Genomic DNA, 25576 nt, shown 5'->3' on the forward strand with positions numbered 1-25576 from the left:
CAATTCTTTCTAATCTTCTTCTCATTTCTCTATGTTCTTCATTTTCTATAGTATTTTCACAATGTAACACTATATGTTCTGGTGTACCTAGTTCTCCACATTCACAATATGCATCATCTTTTAAGTTAAATCTTTCCAAATATGTTGGGTACGGTCCATGTCCTGTTAAAAAGTGTATTAAACCTTGTTTTGGATTAAAATAATTTGGAATTTTTTTCTAATATTGGTATAAAATTGTATAAACGTCTAGATTTTGTTGAATTTTCCCATTCATTTTGTCTTTTTCTATTTATTATTTCTTTTAATTCTCTTTTATTTCTTATATCTAATCCTATTATTTGTATTATTTTTTCATATTTTTCTTTTTTTAGCCAATAATTACATGCTCTTTTTTGTGTTTCTAAATGCATTGGCATTACTCCAGTTAAAACTGTGAGTGCCTGTGTTGCAGTTGTTCCAAATGCTCCCGTCATTCTTACAAGAAATCCTCTCTGAGCGCTATTTAATTTTTCTGCATTTTTTTTATTTATTAATCTATGTGCCCATACACTTGAACCGTACCCTACAATTGATGCAAGTATTGTACTTAGGTATATTCTCATCTAATGAAGTCAAAACTTCTTTCACGAGGTGCAAAAATCCAGATATATAAGACCATACTACGACCAGCAGTCGCGTATGGAAGCGAAAAATGGACGCCAACAAAAAGAGAAGTAAATACTACATACTACAAACTTTATGTGTTTTTTGATCACATACCATCTTGTCAAGACTCCATCAACCTTTAACTATTTAAGGATTGATGGTAGTATATATTAAATTATATACCAAGCAATTCTCATCAGATTGGTCACTCCCAATGGCAAAATGTCTCAGTATACACTCTATAGACTATTACATAAGTTCAATACTATACAGTTGATTGGCTTTATTGTATGTTATTTAAACCAAGACATAGTTGTTTTTTATGTTTTTTTATATATGCATATGTACATGTTTGTCTCTTTTTGTGATCTTAGCTTGTAGTTTGTATTGTGAAGACTTTATGTACTGGGCCTGAAGATGAGTCATCAATTGTAACACTCGAAACCGGTTGCCCCATGATTATATAACAACTATTAAAATACAAACTTAAAATTGAGAGTATTGACTTACAGGGCTGCTTTATCCATTAGGCAATATAGGCAGTTGCCTAGGGCGGCAAATTGTGAGAGGGCGGCAAAAATACTGTACAAAAAAATTTGTATATAAAAATTTAAATCGAAAAACAAGTATGTATTATTGTGTTTTCAATTTTATCAATCAAAGGAAAAATAAAAATTAAAATTTTTTTTTAAATAACGCGGGCACACAAATTTGAAACACCCTGTATATTGAGCTGTAAATATTTATTAGAATTTAGTTTGCATGTAAGTGGATTTCTCTTTTAATGAGCTTTCCGATGAACCATTAAAGACTTTTGTGAATAATTAAAGTGAAAAGGACGATGTATTTAGATTTAAAATGGAAATAGTTTGTTTATTACGAGAACTATAGAATCCATAGGTAGATGTAATTATCACTTTCTGGGAAAGTGGTTTAAAAAGAAAGTTTGGAATTAATAATATTTGTTTCAACCCGAGTAAATGTTGTAGAGTTTCCCCGAAAGTAATTAAGGATGGTCGGAATAATTTTGAAAATGACTGTTTGTTTGTCGAATGGAAAAGTCGATGTTTCTGATTCTTGGCAATGTGGAAGGGGAAAAGTGGATTGGATGATTGAGAGAGTTTTAAAAAGAAGTCATTATGTTTTTGGCATCGCTGAGGAGCAGTTCGACGTTTTCGTGAATAGATAGTTAGCAAGTACCAGTGGTTTGTTTGATAGTGGAGAATAGTGTTGAAAAGTGGAACGAGAGACAGATCAAATTGAGACGAAATACCTCTTTGATTCTGTATTATTGTGAGAAGGAGAGCAGAGAATTTTTGGAGTTTTGTTTGAATCGAGTACTGGTCAAAAGAGGCCCGGCTTGTTGGAGAATTGGTGCTGGTATGCTGATAGTTTTGAAGCTGAAGAACGGAGAGGGCTTTGATGAGTAGCCTTTAACATAGTCAACGAGGGAGAGCTGTTTTGGGTCACGAGAAGACATCAGAGTGAGTGAAGCAAAAGGTCAGTCAACTTATGTGAAAGATATTTTTATGTTCGGAAACTAAAATTTTGAGTAAAAGGCATATGAATTAAAATTCCAATATTTCTAAAAGTAAATAGGAGGTATAGCTAATCTTGCGAATACATAAATTTGTTTTGTTTAGTTTGTTTTACCAAAGTCATCGGGAACAAACCGATAAATTGTTTTTTTTTAACTATAATAAATTTAAGTGGTAAAGATTTCATTCGGACATCTGTGTCCACAGATTTTAGATTTGATATATTTTAGAGTATTGATTTTGACAAATAAAAGACAAATCTGTATGTTTATTTTAATATTTTGCTTTATTTCTTTTCCTTATTTTATCCCGATTAGGATCAACTAAGAGATACTGAACCCACGAGAGAAGATAAGTATAACGTGAGATAATTTAGATTTTTTTTAATAGTATAAAAAGGCACCCTGAGATTTTTTATTCATTTTTATGTATGATTTTCGACAATTAAATAATTAATCAGATAAATAATAATTAATATAAAATTAATAAAAAGCAGATCATAACAGTATGTTCATCCATCAATGAAATAGAAGTGGGCATTCATTTCTAAATAGAAGAAAACAAATTGCATTCATAACAAAAATAAAACAAACATAGCATTCTGTTATCTTTTATAGACTATTCATTCAAAAAGGACGGACGTCATAAATTTAGTGATTATTAGGCCTCCGGCAGCTGTGCAAAGGCGGTGGGCCGTTGAACACTTTAATATTGCACATTTTGCAGAAACTAAAGATCTGACTTGTCTACTGTAAGACATCGAGTTAGAGTTGGGATTTTCAAACTGTATTATTACAAGTAGATAAGGTTCGTGTCGTCGCACAGATATACTCCAGGGAAATAAGCAAGAATTAGACCATGTTCGGGACACTGAAATATCGAGATAGCTGACTACTTTTTTAGTTATTGTTGACTGTTGACCTATAGGATGAAAACCTACATGTTTCCTGTCTAGAGTTCGCATCCGTTTTTTAATTATTAACAATTTAGTGCAATCGACGCGATTTTTTCCATTTTTTGCACTCAATTAAAAAGCTAAATAGTTGACATAAAACTACAAAATTTATTTTTTAATATTTAAAAACCTTCAAAATAACGATTTTTGAAAGTCAAAAGTTAATTTGTTGCCTCGTAAACTGCAAAATAACTGAAAATAGTTATTTATTAATAACTTTTACTAAACCTAACTTAGAACTGTAGTGTTTCACTTAAAGTTGGGTATTGGGGTACATCACAAACCCTCAAAATTTGAGACCGATCCAGAAATTAGTTTAAAATTATTCTGTTTGTTTTTCCCAGAGATCTTTGTTTTGCAATAACAAATGACAGAAAATAACGAAGATAGGACAATTCTGCGGATGCCAAATGAAAGTAGAAAAGTGGTACTATCAAAATGTATTAATAAAATATAAAAAATATCTAATATAGTAAAAAATCCTAGTTTATAAACATTTAGAATAACTTTAAAAATATTGTCCGTAGAAAACATCTTTTTACATATTCGATAAGGTGATATTTTACTCGAATTTTTAAAAATGTAGTTCAAATGTTAACTAGTCATGGTAAGTGAAGGGGGAGCTACTGCTTTGCTTGCACTAAATTGTTAATAATTAAAAAACGGACGCGAACTCTAGGCAGGAAACATGTAGGTTTTCATCCATAGGTCAACAATAACTAAAAAAGTTGTCAGCTACCTGGCGGGAGCCGACAAATGCATGAGTCAAAAACTAAAAAAGCAACTTAAAACTACTATCATTTTCTATATATTGGGATCTACTCAATGGATTTTGATCTTTCTTCTTTTAATTTGTATGTACTTTTGTGTACATTACAAATATGCAATTTGTCTAGACATTTATTAATTAATAAACAGTCTAATTTTTTTAAACAATTTTTGAAAAAAAAATTTTTTCTCAAAAATCCATTTTTTGTAATCATACTATCATTATTAATAGAAAAAGTTAAGGTATACTTTAATAAATAAATTATGTTTAATAAATAATTATTTAATAAAAATAATTTATTTATTAAAATATACTTTAACTTTTTCTGTGATCATTAATGATCTGATTAAAAAAATAAATTTTTGGAAAAAAAATATTTTTTCCAGGAATGTTTAAATAAATTAGACCCTTTATTAATTAATAAATTTATAATAAAATTCCATATTTGCAATGTATGTAGAAATTACATAAAAATTTAAAAAAGATTACATACAAATTAAATAATTGTTAATAATTAAAAAAACGGACGTGAACTCTAGACAGGAAACGGGTAGGTTTTCTTCCTATAGGTCTACCATAACTAAAAAAGTAGTCAGCTACTTGAATATTTCAGTTATTAGGAAAATAATGTCACAGTGTGAAGCAGCTTCAGTGAAATAACAGTTAAAAAATAACGGCTACTGCTATCGCAACACATCCCTATCTTATACCAGTGCAAATTATTCATAATCATAATTTTTCTGGATTTTCATTATTAGTAGTAGTATGTAAAACATTCTGTGTTCACTGGTATTTAAAAAGTGAATTCATACTGTGATTTTTGTTCTATTGAACAATATTTTAGATATTGAAAAATTATTCATAAAATTTTACACAAGAAACCTTATATAAAGATTTTTTTAAAATTAAAACTACAGCTTTTATAACGCTCAAGTCAAAACAGGTCAAAACGCTCAAACATAGGTACTTATAATAGTAATGTGTATCTAACATTACGCCTGATGTAAAATAAAGAATATTTTTAACACATTTCCAAACATTATTTGAAGAACCTAACATTCTTATTTAAATAAAAAATTCTGCTTTCAGTTTTTTTCGCAAAAATGGTACATGTTTTAGGGGCGGCTACTAGAGAATTGCCTAGGGCGTCATTTGACCTAAACGCGGCCCTGTTGACTTATATTATATAAAGGCCACTAGACTCAGATGGGCAGGGAATGTGATGCGCGGTGACGACAATCGTCTTATAAGCAATGTGTTTTGGGAAAGGCGAGATGGAAGAAGGTCTGTAGGACGGCCTAGAAAATGGTGGAAACGTGCAGTCAAAGAAGATCTAGAGAAAATGGGAGTGCGACAATGGGAATTAGTGGCACAGGACTGACAAACATGGAAGGCAATAATAAACGCGGCAAAGACTCACGAATAGTTGTAACGCCATTGATGATGATGATGATGATGGTTGTTTGTTCTTTTAGAACAATACATACATATTTCTGTGCTCTAATCATCAATATCAGATGATATTGGCTTAGATGTACATCTCCAAAAATGCCGCGACCAACATAAAGATATTTATATGGCTTTTAACATATTAAAAACCAAAGACATTGTTGCTAGGGACCTACGTATCATACTAGTATTGGTAGCAGAAAGCAGTAGTAGGAGTCGCGAAAGATTAACCGACGAATGTTACATTCCAAGAGGTGTCAGACAGGGATCCATCCTATCCCCGCTGTTATTTAATATCTATTCTGGTATAATTTTCAACAGACTTTGCAAGATAAAGACCTTGGAGGGAAAATGATGACTGATAATAAAATATGTCCTTTAATAATATATCACAAAAGATTTTAAATATTAAATTATTTCTTTCAAAACTAGATATAAAATATAAGTTTAACCAATCAATTGTTTTACTTGATAAAAAATAATTTCTAATGCATATAATTCTTATTTTAATTTTGTTTTAATTCTTATTTTCTTTAGACTTTCCTGCCCAGCCGCCTCTACCACCAAGCATAGCCCAATTTGACGAAAGGAAACTTAGAAAATCTTCATTCAGAGATTTCTGGAATAAATTTACAAATAGTTTGAAGCATTACGGCTTCGTTTTGCATCTGGCGGCTTACGGAATAAATGTAGGAGTCTATGCCGGCTTTGGCACCTTTTTAAACCAGATAGTTGTACACTTTTTTCCTGTAAGTATTCTTAGAAAAATTATAACGAACCAAAAAGTGCCGATAAAAAAATTTCAAGCTTCGATAATAATGGTGGGCAAGCTTTTTTTGAGTTTATGTAGAAGTCCGATGTGCCACACATTGTCAAAAGCTTGACTGATATTCAAAAAGGCCGCACTACGGCAGCTCTTGTGATCTAGGTTATTATTTATTTATTTTACCAAGCGCTGAACTTGTACTATGGTTCTATAGTCCAGAGCGGATCTGTTTTGAGATAGACGTTGAGAGGTGACTTTATTTTTTTGCAGAAATTGCTTGGAATTAACCCATATAATAATAATTGAGTTATCCTCCCACTCAAAAAGGTCCGGAACATTGTTTAAATAATCAAAATGTAAAAAAATTAAGGAAAAAATCGATTTTTTTCTTCGTATTTTGATTATAACTTTAAAAGTATTCACTTCCGAGATAAGTTGCACTAAAATAAAAGTTGTATAATTAAATGTCTTACAATATAAGATTGATTAAAATTTTTTAAAATTGTTACCCTTGTTGCAAAATAGCAATAATTGCGAAAAAAACATAAAAAGCAAGTATTCGCATTTTACGTTTTTCAACCATTTCTGCTACACTTCATATTTCACTCAGAAAAACTTTATGATATGTTAAAACAATACTGTAAATTTAGTTAAGATCGGTTTAATAGATTTTGCAAAATAAATTTTGAAATCCAGCTTTCGCAAAAAAAATTCATTTTTTCAAAATGTTGCAGGACTGAAAACAAAGCAGATAGCAAGGTATTTTTTTTGCAAATAGAAGAATACTGTACCTTTCATTTTCAATTTGCAAAATTAAAATCGGTTAACTACCACGGCGTCAGGAATTTTTTTAAATTAACATTAATTTTTGGTGCTACGCGCAAGACAGGGGTGCTCGATTCACACAAATTGATTTCCACCAAAATTTCTTCCAATCTTTATCTAATATATTATTTTTTTACTCTATATTTTGTTCTATTGTTCTATATTCATATTTTAATTCCACAAAAATCAAACTAATTTGATTATTGTTTGTAAAAAGTTGTTTAAACAATTGCATATGTTTAAAAATAATACACTTTTATTTTCCAAGTTAAAATATATTAACAAAGAAAGTTTTTGCTAAAAAAGTGTTATTTCAAAGGAAAGAGTATGTGTTTTAATTTTGCAATAAACAAATTTATTTATTTATTTCTAAATGTACTTAAAATTAAAATTTATCAATCATTATCAAAGGCCATTGGAATGCCCAATCAGAGCGAACATATCCGCTGTCCTGAGAGTAGCACCAAAATAGTTATTTATGATATAAGTGTTAAAGGCACGCATGTGAAAGTTTGCAGAATGAGCGATAGCGAGTTCTGCAATTCACATGAGTGCCTTAAAAATGTACTTTTTAACACGCATGTCATACAATATTTTTTCTACAAACGTAATTACAGGACAATATCTACAAAAACTTTTACTTGAACTTGACTGACATTCCATTTTTATATTTTTTTGACATTACATCAAAATTGCCTATACGGTCAATACGAATTGCAGTGCCACAAAGTTTTAAAGCACTAGTGCCTTAAAGTAGCATTTTTAACGCTCGTATCTTCTTCTTCTTCAAATGCAAATCCACTAATGGATGTTGGCGATCACATTTTCCATTAACTCTCTGTTTCTTGCAATATGTATCAGAGATTGTATGTCGTTAATCCCTGTCCATTGCCTTATGTTTCGAAGCCAGGATATTTTCTTGCGTCCTATTCCTCTCTTGCCTTCAATTTTACCCTGGATTATAAGGACGCTCGTATGGAGTGCTAAAAATTGCATTTTTAACACGGTTGTAGAAAAATTAATGTTTATTTAAAAAAATTCCTAACGCTGTGGTAGTTAACCGATTTTAATTTTGCAAATTGCAAATAAAAGGTACAGTATTCTTTTATATGTAAAAAAAATTCAACTTGCTGTCTGCTGTATTTTCAATGCTGCAACATTTTGAAAAAATAATTTTTTTTTGCGAAGGCTGGATTGCAAAATTTATTTTGCAAAATTTATTAAACCGATCTTAATGAAATTTATAGTAGTATAGAGACAGTCTTTGGCCGCGGAGTCAGTCGGTTGTGTTTTGATTTGATCGGCCAGCTGCTCATTGTTTAAATGTTTTGTTTTGTTATTGTTTTATTGTTTTGTTTTGGAGTGTTGTGAAACTAGTGTAAGTGTTCAACTTTTTTTTGTTTATTTTCATTCGACCCAGTTTATTGCATATCTAACCTTTAAACCATGTTTTACAACTGTGACAACTGCCTTGAAAAGTTTGCGGGTTCAGATAAATATAATCGATTGCGGTGCGATGGAGATTGCCGCAGAAATTTCTGTATGCGATGCACAAAATTAAACAAGTCCACCACTAAAGCCCTATTGGAACAAAAATTTCCCCATCTAAGATTCTTTTGTACAGTATGTGACTCGCCTAGCTTAAGATATTTAAACGAAAAGATAACCAACTTATCAAAAAATCAAATACCACTAGAGAACTTTGAAGCTTTAACTCAAGTTACTAAGAAACTTACTGATAATTTGCCTATTTTCATTGAGACTTACGATTTGTTGACAAAAAATGAAGACAAACTGGACTATCTTACGGAAAAAATTGATGAGATCCATAAACTAAATAACCTGCTGAATCCTGAAAAGGTTTTAAAATCTGTTAGGCAGATGGAGCATGATATTTTTAATATATCGTCAGTTTTTTTCGGGGGTTCAGATGAGACTATTAAGGTTCAAATCCAAGAATCAAATTCAACTGATATTAAGTTGGGATTAGATAGGCTCTCTTCAAACATCAATGAAATATCGAATCAAATGAGCAATCTTACCAAAAGTCTATCTACCATACCAACGAAAAAAGAGGTATTGAAGAAAAATACATGTTATGCCACCTCAAGTACCCAGACTGAAGAGCCTCAACATTTCGAAGCAAATGCAGAGCAAAAGTAAAAAATTACAGAAGATAAGTGTCACTTTGTAGTTATTAGTAACTTGAGCCCAATATACACCCCTATACAAGTGGTTCACTATATTAAAGAGAAGCTAGGTATCAAGGAATTTATAAGATGTTATGCCCTCCTTAAAGATGCCGACACAACAACTGGTTCTTCATTCAAAATAGGTATAAAATCTAGAACATCTATTAACCTATTATTTAATAAGGGCATTTGGCCACCTGGTGTAAACATTAAATGGTCTATCGAATCTTCATATTCCGAACCAACGCTTTCATCTGAGTCACATAAGAATCCGAAGAATATCAGAAGTCCTATTAGCCTGGAAAATTCAAATAGCAGTTTATGCAACAACAAAGATGAAGTTCAGAGCACAAACATAAAAACAGACAAACAGGCCATCGAAATTTGCAAAACTAAGAATCCGTTCCATACCCAAATTAATTTCATTAAGAAAGATACTTTAGAACCATCGACTAATCTGGATCCATTGACCCCACCAAGAGTTAGATTAACCAATAACTCTAATAGTCGATATCTTTTAGCCAGATTAAGGGAACCGGATATCTTAAAGGCCATTAAACTTCATCTTGCTTATTTACACGACCAACCTGCATCAGTATTTTATGATGGGTATACCAACACAAGTGTTAAATTGTTTCTGGCTTCCGAAGGACTTCCTACAAAGAGTGAAGATCTACGAAAAATTCTTCTAGATTTTAATGATGCTTATGGAATTGGTGCAGATGAGGTAGACGCTGATCTTGCTGCTTTTAGGTCTTTTCTAACTTCGGAAAGAATTATTCACCTACAAAAATCAAGGGAATGCCACCGAAACTACTATTCCGCTGCCTCTCCAAGACGAAATTTTTAAACATCACGACGTGTTCTGAGGGACTAGAATCCTCAAATTATTTTAGTGATAACAACTTTAGCATGGTTCTGATTAATATTCGTTCTATAAGATATAAAACTGATGAATTATTTCTGTTTCTAGAGGAATTAGGGTTTCCACCGATAGTTGCGGTTACTGAGCACTGGCTTGAAGTTAACGAGCCTTTTTTTGTAGAAAAATATTCCACTATTGCTAGGTATGACCGTCCAAGTTCAGCTCATGGAGTCACCCTAATTCTTTCTACAAATAATGATTTTTCTCTAGTAACAAAATATGACTTTCTATTAAGTGAAGCATTCTTTGAGTTTTCCTTAGTTTACAGTAAGAACCTTAATCTTTATATTATTTGCATTTATAGATCACCTGACTCTTCCGTGGAACTATTTTTTCAGAACCTGCTTAATTTGTTAGATGACCTGCCACATAAAAGCAGAAAAATTTTATGCGGGGACTTCAACATTAATTATGCTGCTGCTGGTGCTACACAAATATCCCTGGTCAACATATTTGAATCATATGGTCTATCAATGCACATTGATTCTCCTACAAGGATTTCAAAGACTTCATCTACCATAATTGATTATATTGTCTCAGATTTCTCACCCCTTGATGTCTGTGCTACAACTGTTAATGCGGGACTATCTGATCATGAAGCGGTTTATACGAAGTTTAACATCTTTAGCAAGTCCTCCTCGAAAACTCGACGTTTAGGCAGGATTTTTTCCGGTCGGAACTTTCGTAAATTCCAAAATTTATGCTTAACCTCTGAGTGGCACTTTCCTTCCTTGGACGTCGATAATAATTTCAGTGATTTTTTGAATAAGCTTGTCTGTATCTTCAATAAAGCATTTCCTTTAATCACAATTAAGCAAAAACATCGCAAACCCTGGACTACCAAAGGTGTCCGCATATCAGCCAAAAACATGCGTTCACTACTGTATATCAAGAAATTTACTACCAACGTCTCTGTTATTGAATATATCACCAAGTACAGGGCAATCTATTTAAAACTTATAAAATCGGCTAAAAAATTGTATTATCAAAATCGTCTCAGAAGCTCCAAAAGTGTTGCAAAAGAAACTTGGTCCATAATAAACGATCTTCGAAGTAAAACTCACACAGCTCAAACATTTTCCCTTCCAGACCCAGAAAATCTAAATGAATACTTTGTTAATGTGAGTAAAAATATAACATCAACTATTGTGTCACAACAAGATCCCATTTCCTATCTCCCTAATTCAAGAAAGGTTTCGAATTCATTCTTTATAAGACCGATTGGTAAATCTGAACTGATCCAAACAATCAAGAGTATCAAAAGCAAATCTTCCTGTAGTACCGATGGACTATCCATAAAAATTTTCTCAAATCTCCCAGACAATGTGTTGGGAGTCCTCATCTCTCTAATAAATGATTCTTTTGAGAAAGGTAAATTTCCAGAGTGCCTAAAGACGGCCATCATTATTCCTCTTCATAAGGGTGGTGAAAAATCATTGCCTGCAATTATAGACCTATTGCATTACTACCGGTACTCTCCAAAATTACCAAAATTATTGAAAGACTCATAAAAGCCCGACTTATGTCCTTTCTCGTTGATAACAAGATTTTATCACAAAATCAGTTCGGCTTTTTAAATAATAAATGTACCACCGATGCCATGTTTTCTGTACTACATGAGGTTTATCAAGCATTAAACAATAATCTCCACACTTCCACTGTTTTTTGTGATTATGCCAAAGCTTTTGATTGTGTAAATCACGACATTTTGATAAAAAAACTAGATTTCTATGGAATTCGAGGTATTTCTTTGAACTGGTTTCAATCTTACTTGGAAAATAGGAAACAACTGGTTAGAGCAAATGATACAGACTCTAGTCTCAGAAATGTTGTATGTGGGGTACCACAAGGTTCAGTATTGGGTCCTTTACTTTTCCTTATCTTTATAAATGACATCAATAGTTTAAAAATCGATGGAAAAGTTTTTCTTTTTGCTGACGATACCAGTATCACTTGGAGCAACTCAAATATCGCAACTCGTCATGCTACTATAACTTCTGATCTACTCACAATAAAATCCTGGTCAGATTCTAATTTACTCTCTTTTAACGTAGATAAAACAGTCGCATTACCCTATAAAGGAACTCTTCAACCCTTACCTCTTCATAACAGCCAGATCAGTATCGTTGATTCTGTAAAGTTTCTTGGTATTTTTTTAGATAGCAACCTTAAATGGTCCTTTCATATCGATGTGTTAAGCAAGAAACTATCCTCAGCTTGCTTTGCAATAAGATCTGTCTCGAAGGAAATGGATTTAGCCTCTTCCAAAATAACATACTTTTCATTGTTCGAGTCCCATCTTCGATATGGTCTGCCTTTTTAGGTTTTGGTACAGCTGCCCAATCCGATGTTATTTTTAAATTGCAAAAAAGAGCAATCAGATATCTGTTTGGCCTCAGAAGAACAACACATTGCAGAAGCTACTTTAAAGATCACAGAATTCTAACATTACCTTCTTTATATATTTTAGAAACTGTTTGCTTAATTCGTAAACATCTACATGTCTTTCCAGAAAGACCTAGACATGACTATTCCACCAGAAATTCTACTTTTGACATCTATTTACCGATCCCGTCCAGTGAGTTAGTAAAGAAATCTATATTATATTCTGCAAAAAAACTATACAACCATCTCCCTCTACAACTTAAATCTGCAACATCTTTCCCCAAGTTCCGTAAAATGACAAAAGCCTATTTATCTGAAAGACCATATTATTCAATAGCAGAGTTTCTTAACCAATAACTAAGAAATTGCAGTATTCTTATGTATAAGTAGAATCTTAATCTATATTTGAGTGTTATATGCAGCAGCATAACTTATTAAATCACTTATTAAATTTCTTAAGGTAGATTACGCAATTTGCAATTTTTTTAAATTTTGCAATAGATTGTTACTGATTTTTATTTGACTTTATTATGTTTTATTTATATTGACGATTTGTATAATTTTAGTAAATTGTATTTGTTATTGTTTTTATTTATGATTCTTGTAAGCTTTGTCTATAAAATTGTTAAATTTTTCATGACAATAAAGCATATTTCTATTCTATTCTATTATGTATTGTTTTATCATATCATAAAGTTTTTCTGGGTGAAATATGAAGATCCTAAGTGTAGCATAAATGGTTGAAAAACGTAAAATGCGAATACTTGTTTTTTTATGGTTTTTTCGAAATTATTGCTATTTTGCAACAAGGATGACAATTTTTAAAATTTTCAGTTAATCCTGTATTGTAGGAAATTTATTTACGCAACTTTTATGTCGGTGCAACTTTTCTCGAAAATGAATACTTTTAAAGTTATAATCAAAAAACCAAGAAAAAAATCGAATTTTTCTTTAACTTTTTGACATTTTGATTATTTAAACAATGGACCTTTTTGAGTGGGAGGATAACTCAAATATTATTATATGAGATATTTTCAAGCAATTTCTTCAAAAAAATATGAGTTACCTCTCAACGCCTGTCCTTCTTCTGATTTCTTCGTTTCTGACCCTGTCTCTGAGAGTCAGTCCAAGTAGTGACCGTTCCATTCTTCTTTGGGCCACTCTAAGTTTCGTTGCTGTGGCCTGGGTTAACGATAATGTTTCGGCGCCGTAAGTCATGACTTTAAGCACACATTGGTTGAACGTCTTCCTTTTCAAATAATTTGGCAAGTTGCTCTTGAAGATGTCTGATAGAGCTCCATATGCGGCCCATGCTAAGGTGATCCTTCTCTGTAATTCGGCAGTTTGATTGTCCCTGGCAATTTGGATTTCATGCCCTAAGTGTTTATATGTATGGACCAATGCTATTTCGTTGACGTCGACTTTTGGATTTTCGCTTGGTACCAGATTTGTCATGTATTGTGTCTTTCCAAAATTTATGTTTAAACCAACTTTTTTACAGGCGGCATCTAACTCAGTAAGCATAGTTCTAATCTCTTTTAAGTTATCTGTTATAAGAACTATGTGGTCTATGAATCGTAGGTGGGAGAGCCTTTCACCGTCGACATTTATTCCTTTGGCGTCCCACTCCAATTGTCTGATTGAAAGCATGTTCAAGTACTGCCGTAAAGAGTTTGGGAGATAACGTGTCTCCCTTGAGAAATAAGATGGATATAAATATGTTGCAGTCTTTTTATTGGTACCCAACCAGAAATCCTTAATTGTCTTTGCCTTTGTTTTTTGATGTTTATTTCCAAGCTACGTAATCTTATTCAATAATTGACAGTTTGCCATTGATAGTTGGCTTGTGTGGAGTGTTGTATTTCGCTAGTAAAAGGAGAATCTGCTGAATGTATAATTTTTTGATGTGTTTGATTTATTATCAATTTGTTCAATGTGTTTCATCGAAATCATACACTGATTTTATTGCAGCATGGAGAAGAAGACGCTGGTAGAATGGGTCTGTTGGCAGTCGTGTTCGGTATGATCGGATCTATCCTCTTGGGAATATTCCTGGATAAGACACATCGTTACAAGTAATTATAGAAATTAGATAAATATCTTTTGATACTTGTTTGACACGTTTCAGAGAAACCACCCTGTTCGTGTATTGCATGGCAGCCGTAGGAATGTTGGCGATGGCAGGGGCCCTTAGAATGCGAAGCCTGCCGTTGACTTACGCTACTTGTATTTTTGCTGGGTAAGTGTTCTTACAAATATAATATTTATTTATTTAAAAATGAATAACCATTTTCAATTTCGTTGCAAAACGAAAACACAGCCGAACCATATTCTAGTCCAATCAGAGAGTGCAGCAAGCACCTCTACCGGTTTCTAAACTTATTTGTCTCTCATCAGGAGGCACATATGCTGATCTCTCTGATCCACCCAAAACAAACCCCAGCGTGCAGTCCCGGATTGCAACGAACGAAATGGCATAGATGCCCTAGCGGCAATCTAGGACATCTAATTACCGCTAGGGCATATATGCCATTTCGTTCGTTGCAATCCAGGACTGCACGCTGGGGTTTGTTTTGGTTGAATCAGAGAGAGCAGCATATGTGCCTCCTGATGAGAGACTAATAAGTTTCGAAACCGGTAGAGGTGCTTGCTGCACTCTCTGATTGGACTAGAATATGGTTCGGCTGTGTTTTCGTTTTGAAACGAAATTGAAAATGGTTATTCATTTTTGATTTACATTTACTCTGATTGGAGTACGAAGGGAACCATTCTTGTTGGAACTTTACTGCGCTGAGCAGATGGGACGTGAATTGTAAATTGTAGAATTCCCTCATCTTCCTTAGTCTCAGCATCCGTATGGCTTGCAAATTGTAGAAGCTTCGGAGGTGTAACCAGAGAAGGTTCCCATTGTTTTCATTCTGGTCGGATGTAGAATAGCATTATGTTGTTTTATATGCCATTAGATTGAAAACGTAGTCTATTTATTTATTTATTTATTTATTTTTATTTATTTATTTCTTCTTCTTCCTCTTTCTAAGCAATTCCGCTTGTTCATTAGCGGATTGATAGGTACCTCTGTGGAAGGTTGTCACTTCATCTTTTGGGCGGTCAACCGATACTTCTTCTACCGATTGGTGATTTATCTCTTGCTATTTTCACCACACGTGTCTCCCCCATTCTGCTTATATGGTTATTCCATTCTTTTTTTCTATTTAATGTCCATTCGTATATACACTGTACGTTTCGTCTTCTAATGTCTTCACTCTTCTTTCGACCTCTCAACGTATTTCTTGTAATTTTTCTCAGTACACTCATCTCTGCCGTTTCCATTATAGTCCAGTCGGGTTAGACGAATAACAGGCCTAACCTTGCATTAGGAGCTGCCCCAAATTTTATTTTTATAATCTTTACGGGGAGTCAATGGTAGTGTAAATTTAAAATTTCGACTGAATTCCGCTGTTGCGTTAGCCGTCATCTTGATTTCAAATGAGAACTGTTTTTGCTCAATATCTCTGCCATTTTCAACTTTTCGACAAAAAGTATAAGAACTAAAATTGTTGAAAATGTGATTTTCTATATTTTCTTTTATTACAATTTTTTCGTGCGGTCGACATTTTCCGAGTTATTGGGGGAAAAAGTGACAGAGCATAATTATTGAATTATCTCGTTTATTATTAGTTTTACAACAAATATGCACCTACACAAAAATGAAGAGAATTAAATTTTGTACAAATTTGATCTGTTTAATTTTTTTGATAAAATCAATAATTAAGGTAGTACGTATGCGGTAAAAGTGCTAGCGTAAGACCTGATTGATTTTATAGCAATTGTTTTTGTTCAATATTTCCGTCATTTTCAACTTTTCGACAAAAAGTTTCTAAGGACTGAAATTGTTGCAATTACGATTTACTACAATTTTTTGAGAGAAGCAGTGGCGGGTCTAAGATGGAGGGGGAGAATGGGGAAATTCTCCCCAACAGGGTCCAAAATTTAAAAAAAAATTGTTGAAATATAAAACATGTCATTAGCTGACATGAAACTTAAAATATCGACACACAAATTCAACCAATAAAACCCGCTAGTTAATAAATTTAAGTGAACTTAATGCACATAAGTTATTATTTATGTCTTTTATGTACTTAGTTTGGTTGGTGTTTCATTGGAAGTTTCAAAAATTGTATAAAATATAATTCTCTTTATTTTTGTTTATGTACAATTATGTCGTAAAGTTCATATATAATAAATGAGACAATTTAATAATTATTATGCTTCCCCTCCGCTTCCACTATTTTCCCCCTTAACTCGGAAAATATTGATCGCATAAAAAAATTGTGCAAAAGAAATTATAAACAATTTTAGTTCCAGCGTTTTTGTCGAAAACAAACAAACAACCGATCTCCTTTAAAATCAAGACGGCGGCTAATGCAACCGCGGAATTCAGTCGCGTTTTTAAATTTACACTACTATCTATCTCCCCTAAAGGTTAGAATTATAAAATTTTGGGCAGCTCGGATAGAAGATTCAATTCAATAATTATGCTCCCCCCACCACTTTTCACTATTTTCCCACTTAACCCGGAAAATATCAACCGCATGAAAAAAATTATTAAAAAGAAATTGTAGGAAATCATATTTGAAACAATTTAATTTAAAAATGGCATAGATATTGAACAAAAACAATTGCTATAAAATCAATCAGGTCTTACGCTCGCGCCATTACCGCATACGTATTACCTTAAATATTGATTTTAGCAAAAAAATTATAAATATCAAAATTGTGTATAATTTAATTCTTTCTCTTTTTGTATAGGCACATTTTTGTAGTAAAACTAATAATAAATGAGATAATTCAATAAATATGCTGTCACTATTTTCCGGCATAACTCGGAAAATATCGATCGCACGAAAAAATTGTAATAATATAAATTATATAAAATCACATTTTGAACAATTTTAGTTTTTATAATTTTTGTCGAAAAGTCGAAAAACGTTTCTAGTTTAAAATCAAGATGGCGGCTAACGTAACGGCGGAATTGAATTTAGTCGAGATTTTAAATTTACATTACTATCGACCACCCCTAAAGGTTAGAAAAATAAAATTTGGGGCAGCTCGTAATGCAAGGTCAAAAATGCTATCCCGACTGTGCTATTAGTCTTTATGTTGTGGCTGTATCGGGTCTTGTGTCTGATGCATAATATTCATTATTAATCTTACACTGGCTTTATCAATTCTTAACTTTATCTCTGTATTAATAGGTTGGTTTCGCCATATAGTGTTAATAAGACATCCTACCAGTCTATTTTCTTTTTGTACTTGATTTCTCACTTCTTTGTCTAGGTCTCCGTAGCGAACAGTGTAAATCTGAGGTATTTTATTTCCATTACTTGTTCAATACTGATACCATAAATTTCTATTTTAAATCTGATTGGTTCTTAACAGTCGATCCGGATTATTTACATGATATGAAACAGTTTGAAAACGCTCTACAAAAACAATCGACACTTTCATATTGTAATAATCCAATTTTTGTTTTTTTAAGATTTTTCTTCAACTGCTACATGCCTATAGGATTTGAACTAGCAGTAGAACTAACATTTCCTTCAGAAGAAAGTACAACTACTGGTCTAATGAATGCAGTGACTCAATCTATGGGCGTAATAGTAACACTAGCTCTAGGAAAACTAAATCATCAGATAGGTATGAATTGTTATGAAATTTTTGATGTTAATATAGCAGTATGCACAGCGCAACATGATAGAGACGAGATTATTTAATGGATAATGAATGATAAGGCAAGGCTTTCTCACGTATTGCGTCTCTTTATTAATATTTAAGTGAGATAAATATTCAGATATTGAATTGCCCCCCTCACAGTCCCGACATGAATCCTATTGATCACTTATGAGGGCTTCATCAGCCCCTTCCTGCTTCCCTGCAAGATAACTATGGTTATTACTATCTGAAACTCCTTAAACCAAAATCAAATAGCCCGCTTAATATCCAGAGGCCTAGGCCCTAGGCGATGTGAAGCTGATATTAGAAGTAGAGGTAAAACACTAAATATTAGTATATGTCATGTTTCTGTCTGTTTTTAAAAATTTGTTAACTGTTATTTTTTATTGTTAATTTAGTATTGTTTTTGTTAAAACACATGGTAAAGAAAAAACCGTCTATTTTCTTTGTTTTTAAAGATATCCGGGAAATTCAAAAAACAAAATGTTAAAAAATATGAAACTACATCATTTTAATAAATACCCACCCTTGAATCTTGTCCTCCCTACAGGGTCTCTCAAACTTAACATAAGAAAAACGTATATATTTTTTCTTCCACCCGGTATAAACGCAAAAAAGAGGTTTGCGTCAACCTTTGCCAACAGTATAAATGGCAAAGAAAGATCTAAAAAAATAAAAAGAATTGAGGAATTTGCATTCGCAAGATGGGACGTGAATTACAAATTTTAAAATTCCTTTATCTTCCGACAGTCTTGGCTTCTGCATAGCTTATAATTTTTAAAAGCCGCGGAGGTTGTTACCAGAATAGGTTCCCACTGTTTTCAGTCTGGTGGTATGTGGTATGTAGAATGATATTTTATTGTCATTTTATGTATTATTAGATTGAAAACTTCGTTTTTCTACGAGCGTGCAAAAATGTCTACTTTCGCGCACGCGTTTTAGTTTAGAAAGTTTTACTTTTCCGCATGCGTTTTACTTTTCCGCACGCGTTTTACTTTTAGGCACGCGTTTAGATATTTTAATATGGGCCTTAAATAATTATAATAAGTACATGCAGTAAACTAATATTTAGATATTATTTACTATTTTATTTCAAATGTATCTTATTGTGTTCCTGTTTTAATGAAATTAACGCGATTATTTCATTCATAGGAGATTCTGACCAATAGAAAGCTACAGAAATCTGAATTAAATTGATAATTTTGATAATTGCCCGTCGTTAAGTATATTACGTCAGATGCCCTTCTTTGCTACGAAAAAATACATTCAGTGACATTAATGACAATTAATGTTTTAAAAATTATAAAAGAGATGACTTTCAATCGTCAAATATTTATAAAAACTTTGTGTTTAATTGTACTAATTTGTACTTACATAAATAAATTACAATAAAATTTTGGTTTTGAACAGTTCTATTCATGAAATAATCGCAACAAATTGCACTCGAACTCTAAAATTAATATAGAATTTTAGAGCTCTTGTGCAATTACTACTGACAATTCGATGAAATAAAATTATTTTGACATAATATTCGAAAGTCAATCGGTAGACAATAGGTTTGTTCTAGCAAACAGTCAAACTAGTCAGAAACCGTCAGCAAACAGTTGTTCAGTGAGAGAACATAATATAGTCACCAGTGCTATCTCCTCTACTCGCGCTGGTCGACTATTCGCTGATGGTTTCAAACCGTTTGAAACTGATGCTAGAACAAACCTAATAACAGTCGTTTTGAATCATCGTCATGGAAACCAAGATCGTCGTCATGCTAACTAATTATACTTATTGAAAGTTTGGTTTTGACAACCTTGTCAAAGAATTAATTTGTGTATGTATTTTCATATTAATTAAATTAATTGATTAAGATTTGGTCATTTTTTAAAGACTCGTAGAAAAAATATTGTTCCTAACTCTTGCAGAAAGTCTCTTTTCCGTACTCGACTGCTTGCCGAACTTCCGCTTCGCGTCGTTCGGCAAACTGCAGTCGCGTGCGCAAAAGTATGACTTTCTGCACTTGTTAGGAAAATAACTATTGTTTCTTAGTAAAGGTCGCTACGATACCCCACCCATTTCGTTCGTTGCAATCCGGGACGGCATACGTTGGAGTTTCTTAGTTCAGTCAGAGAGAAGAGCATATGTGTCTACTGATGAAGAGCAAAAAGGCCCCGAAACCGGTATAAATGCTTGCTTCACTCTCTGATTGAACTAGAATATAATGCTGCTGCGTGTTCGGGTTGCAAAGAAATTGAAAATGTTTATACATTTTTAATCGTGAAATATACTTAATTTTCGTTTCAATTGGATGTATTTCTAAATGTCTTATGTCTTTTTCAGGACCACTATTGTCTTTGGTGTTTCTTGGACTGTTTCTGGTAATAGGTGCTATACTCACGCAGAATATACCAAATGTCAAAAGAAGGCAAGACGAGTTCGAAAAGAATAAACGACAAGAAGAAGAAATGTTGGCTTTGAAAGCATAGAGTGTTAAGATGTATTTAATTAAATAATTAAAAACGACAAGAAGGGGAAATATTGTCTTCGAAAGTGTAGTGTTGTAAATATGTAAAAATATATTTAAGTGATCTGAATGTTGTTTTAATAAAATTTGCTTTTCTGTACTTCTCTGTACAGTTTATATACTGTACTCTTCCAATACACTCTAAAAGGTCTTCAATGTTTTGCCCGTTTACCTCAATAAGCTTATCAGTCCTTTTTGTGCCACTTCACTTTTAACTTCAATATATCGAAAAATAATGATTTTATCGTTACGAATGAAGAGTATGTTATTTATAGGCTATTGATTATGTACTATAGAAAGGAACTACAACGTTAACGGGGTTTTATTATTTCATATAGTCAATGGACCTTTAAGTATGAAAAAACCGCGGAGTGCTACCATTTACAGGGGTGCGTTTTTAAGAAAGGGGTGAATTAGTCCCTAGGCACAGGGCGAATTAGGGTGAGTTCTATGCACGTTTGGTACAAACACGTCTACAGGAAAAATTTTCCAGGTTAAATTTACTATAGAAATATCACATTTTAAAGTCAAAAAGAATTTTTTTTACAAAATTATATTCAAAAGAAAAGCAAGAAAAAAACACGAAAGGTAGCATTTTTGTTTCTTGCCCTATAACTTTTTTCCACGGGGATATAGGTATAGGCATTGCTTCACAGAAAAAAAACTTCCATCCTTCCTCTTTAAAATGATGTTTGGTTTTAGTCTGTTTGATTTATAGTTTCCAAAATATGATTTTTCAAATTTCGCCACTCACAACAATTTTGGGCCATTTTCGTTGTTACTTCGCAAACATTGTTCTGTAACTTTTTTTTACGCAGCTTTAGGTATATGCAATGTTACATTAAGTAGGAAGAAAAGTCAATTACCTTTAAAACGGTCTATCATAGAAGGCTGTATGACTATTTTTCAGTAAGATATGGATTTTCAAAATTTTATACCTTTAATGATTTTTGATATATTTTACGATTATTTTTAAATTTCTCATTATAAATTTTTTATTGTGTATTTAGGTATATACATTGTGCAATAAAAGGAAATCTTATTATTTTTAATTTAAAATGGTGTATTGCAATCACCTCTAGGTCTATTTTTAAACAAGGTATGCTTTTTCAAAGTTTGACATATTATACACATGCAATAGGTCCCACTAAGTTGGAACCATATGGAAAACTTTTTATTATTAACTTAATGAAAAAAATTATTCTTTATAAAATGCTCTGCATAGTCTAAAACCTAAGATGTAATCATCAGATATAAAATTTTATCAATAGTGTACGAGGTATGTTAAAAAATATGAATTTCGCTCAAGAGTAAAGTACCTTTATATTTCACAATATCAGAAAGTGTTATTAAGAAAAGTTATTTGGAATTAAAAATGATGTTACAATATGCAATTATATTCTTCTAATTGAAAAAAATAAAAATGTTTAAAATTTTTCTCAAATTACGGATACACTTGGATATCCTGCGGATATCTTGTTTAAAAATAGTCCTAGAGGTGATTTCAATACACCATTTTAAAGTAAAGAAAATAAGCTTTTTTATTCCAGAACGTATATACCTAAATGTACAAGCAAAAAAGTCATAATGAGAAATTTAAAAAATAATCATAAAAAATATCAAAAATCATTAAAAGTATAAAACCTTGAAAAAGCATAACTTGTTTAAAAATAGTCGTACGGTCTTGCACAGCAGACGATTTTATAGGTGATTGACTTCTCTTTCTACCAAATGTACCATTGCATATACCTAGAAAGGCGTAGAAAAAAGTTACAGAACAATGTTTGCGAAATAATGGGGAAAATGGCTCAAAAATTCTGTGAGCGGCATACTTTGAAAAATCCTAATTCGGAAAATATAAATTCTAGAGACTTCTATCAGACGTCATTTTAAAGAGGAAGGATGGAAGTTATTTTTTGCTGAAGCAATGCCTATACCTATATCGCTGTGGAAAAAAATTATGGGGCAAAAAACAAAATTGTGTTCTTTCGTGTTTTTTTTGCTTTTCTTTTGAATGTATTTTTGTAAAAAAAATACTTTTGACTTTAAAATATGATATTTCGATAGTAAATTTATCCTGGAACAATTTTCCTGTAGAAGTGTTTGTACCAAAAGTGAATGGAACTCACCTTAATTCACCCTGTGCCTAGGGACTAATTCACCCCTTTCTCAAAAACGCACCCATTTAAATGGTAGCACTCCGCGGTTTTTGAAGTTATACTTCTTTACCGGCGATAGAGGGTGATTTTTTTATATGTTAAAACCTATCAGCCCGGCGCATGCGCATTATAACTTTGTTCTGATTGGATGTTCAAATGACATGTCAAAAATTATCCGATATGGCAGCTGTGGTTTGGAGGTAAAGGTAAAGGTAAACAAATGTATAATATATTAGTTTTATTGTTGTGAGGACAGAAACAAAAAAGTTTATAATATTGTAGTGACTTTTAAATAGTTTTTAAAAGCAACAGGTACGTAATAATTGTTAATGTATCATGGGTATAAACCTACTTATTTGATCTGCCAAAATACATAGTATGTAATACTTTTATTTATATAATTTGATTACCATCAAAATTTCTATCAATATTCACCTAATATATTGTTTTTTTACTCTATGTTTTGTTGTATTTTTTCAATTCTAAATCATTTCAATTCAAAATTAAAATAATTTGATCAATTTTCAAAATATCAAAATATCACAAGTTTAATCCGTTTAGTTAGTCGATCTTCGTAAATAATGACACATAGTGTCCGTGGCTAAGCGGAGAAGGTGAATGAATTCCAATACCAACCGCTCTTATCAGCGCTGGTTCGAGTCCCAATAGAAACTTTCTTTTTTGTTTTTTTTAATACATTTTATGATTGTAAGTATATTTATTATATAATTGTATTTTCAGAAAATACGTATTTAGTTAAAACAATTTTCGACAATTAATGTTCAGACATCATTTGTGGCTTGTTTAATGTGTTTGTGTGTGTTTTATTCTTTTATTATTTTAATTTTTGGCACTATTCTAATAAAAATGTTTGAGAAGTAGTAAGTATAAATTAGTTTAATATTTAAACAAAATATAAATAAAAAGTATATTAATTTCGTTTAAATCATATAATAGAAGTATAACTTTTACGTGCGTACAAAGTACACACACATTCTTTTTTTAAAATATAGAGGTCCTTTGACCATATGAGACAATAAAATCTCGTTAACTTTGTAGTTCCTTTTAGCTCTCTTATTTTGAACATAATCAATAGCCTATTACATTGAAAGTATTGTAAAATAAAAAAATTGCATAAAATAGCAATTCCGCCAGTGGCGTAGAAATTGGGAAGGGTCAACCGTTCACTCACTGGGTAGTAGCCAGAAACTTTTATTTAACATAATTTAGTAGGCTGTACAGTACATACACTTTCTACCAAGTATGACAAGAATATGCCAAATTGTTTTGAAGTACTGGGTACAAGTATTTTTTAATTTTTAAATAAAATACACTGTAACTCAGTAAGAAGTCACATTTTAAAGTGATATTGGTTAAATCGTAATATTTTGAGCCCAGGAATCTACAGTTAAAATATTTCCAATTATTAATGATACACCCTGTATAATATTATAAAATATAAAATAAACTTAGCTAATAACCGCAAACTATTCAAACTAAACCCATGTTAGGCATAGTATGTATGCTATATGTATGTAAACTCGCTTTTTTCCAACTACGTCACGACTTTAATCGCATCTCTCTTTAGTATGTGCATGTGCAATATCTTATCTTGTTAGTCATAATATCATGCTCTAGACTACTGGACTGTGCACTTGACAAATCCATTTTATTTGAAACAATATGTCGTGTTCAGAGGAAGTTATTTTAGAAATTGAAGGAACACCTGTCAAATGTAAAAGAGATGTACTTATTTCCAATAGTGATTACTTTAAGGCGATGTTGGAAGGAAACTTTATAGAAAAGGATCAAGAAACTGTTTCCATTAAGGTACTATTTTTATTCTTTGTAGAAAGTTTAATAAACTTTTTATACAGGGTGTTTCTAAATAAATGTTAAAAACTCTAAAGGAAATACTACTTGAAAAAATAATGCCAGTTGCTCTATACTCTATATACTGATGTGATCTTGATTATTGATATGAGATAATATTCTTATATGTCACTTAATTTAATCAATGTATTAATACTAATCTAATTAATTAACCAGATCACATATCAATATGTTTTCAATCTCAGGGCGAATTATAAATTAATTACTTACTTTCGTGGCTTCTAAATATTTCTTAATGGTTCCTAATCGGGATAGAAAAGAAAAGAGTAAAAAAAATACACATATGGGTTACAATTATAATCAAAATATTTTTTATTTTATTTAAAAGGCAATCAATGCTTAATATTTGCTATTTCTTATTATTCTTAAACATAACATTTACAAATGGGAATCTTATTTCCTTTTGGTTTTCAATTGAAAGTTTTTATTAACATTTAACTATTAGGAGTTATTAGGAACAACTCTATTTAAGTTTGATGAAGCTTTTCTGATATTATTGATTATGTTATTCAATTTTTTATGTGGAATTTAATACGAAAAACCCATACATTCATGTCCAAACAAATGAGACTGACCTTTTCCTGGTGAACTGAAAATGTCCTCACACAAGACCCGTTTCCTGCTATCCTTGGCTGCGATCAAACCTCGTCCTGGCTTCCAGTAATGTTCTCCTTTGAAAAACTAGCTCGAATAGCTCTCGTTCCTGCGTCTGTCGTGATGCTGTGTTCTACCTTTCTCGAAACTGCTATCAGCTACCGGGACACTCTTGGCTCAAGGAGGTTCTTTTACTCTCGACCTGGCCTACTTCTCGTTCCACGATAGATACT

The 25576-nt window shown here is 32.0% G+C and overlaps 1 protein-coding gene across 1 annotated transcript in view; it reads left to right on the forward strand.

Annotated features, from left to right (window-relative positions):
- Positions 1-20767, forward strand: part of LOC114325275 (feline leukemia virus subgroup C receptor-related protein 1) — a 42938-nt gene extending 22171 nt beyond the window's left edge. Inside the window, exons 5-9 of the mRNA XM_050656636.1 lie at positions 5894-6105; positions 14421-14524; positions 14578-14688; positions 17989-18146; positions 20514-20767. Coding sequence (XP_050512593.1) covers positions 5894-6105; positions 14421-14524; positions 14578-14688; positions 17989-18146; positions 20514-20659 — 731 coding nt within the window. The 3' untranslated portion in view covers positions 20660-20767. The remainder of the gene's footprint in view (positions 1-5893; positions 6106-14420; positions 14525-14577; positions 14689-17988; positions 18147-20513) is intronic.
- Positions 20768-25576: the final 4809 nt, after the last annotated feature.

The sequence above is a fragment of the Diabrotica virgifera genome, chromosome 7, assembly GCF_917563875.1.
Source record: "Diabrotica virgifera virgifera chromosome 7, PGI_DIABVI_V3a".
Taxonomy (NCBI): domain Eukaryota; kingdom Metazoa; phylum Arthropoda; class Insecta; order Coleoptera; family Chrysomelidae; genus Diabrotica; species Diabrotica virgifera.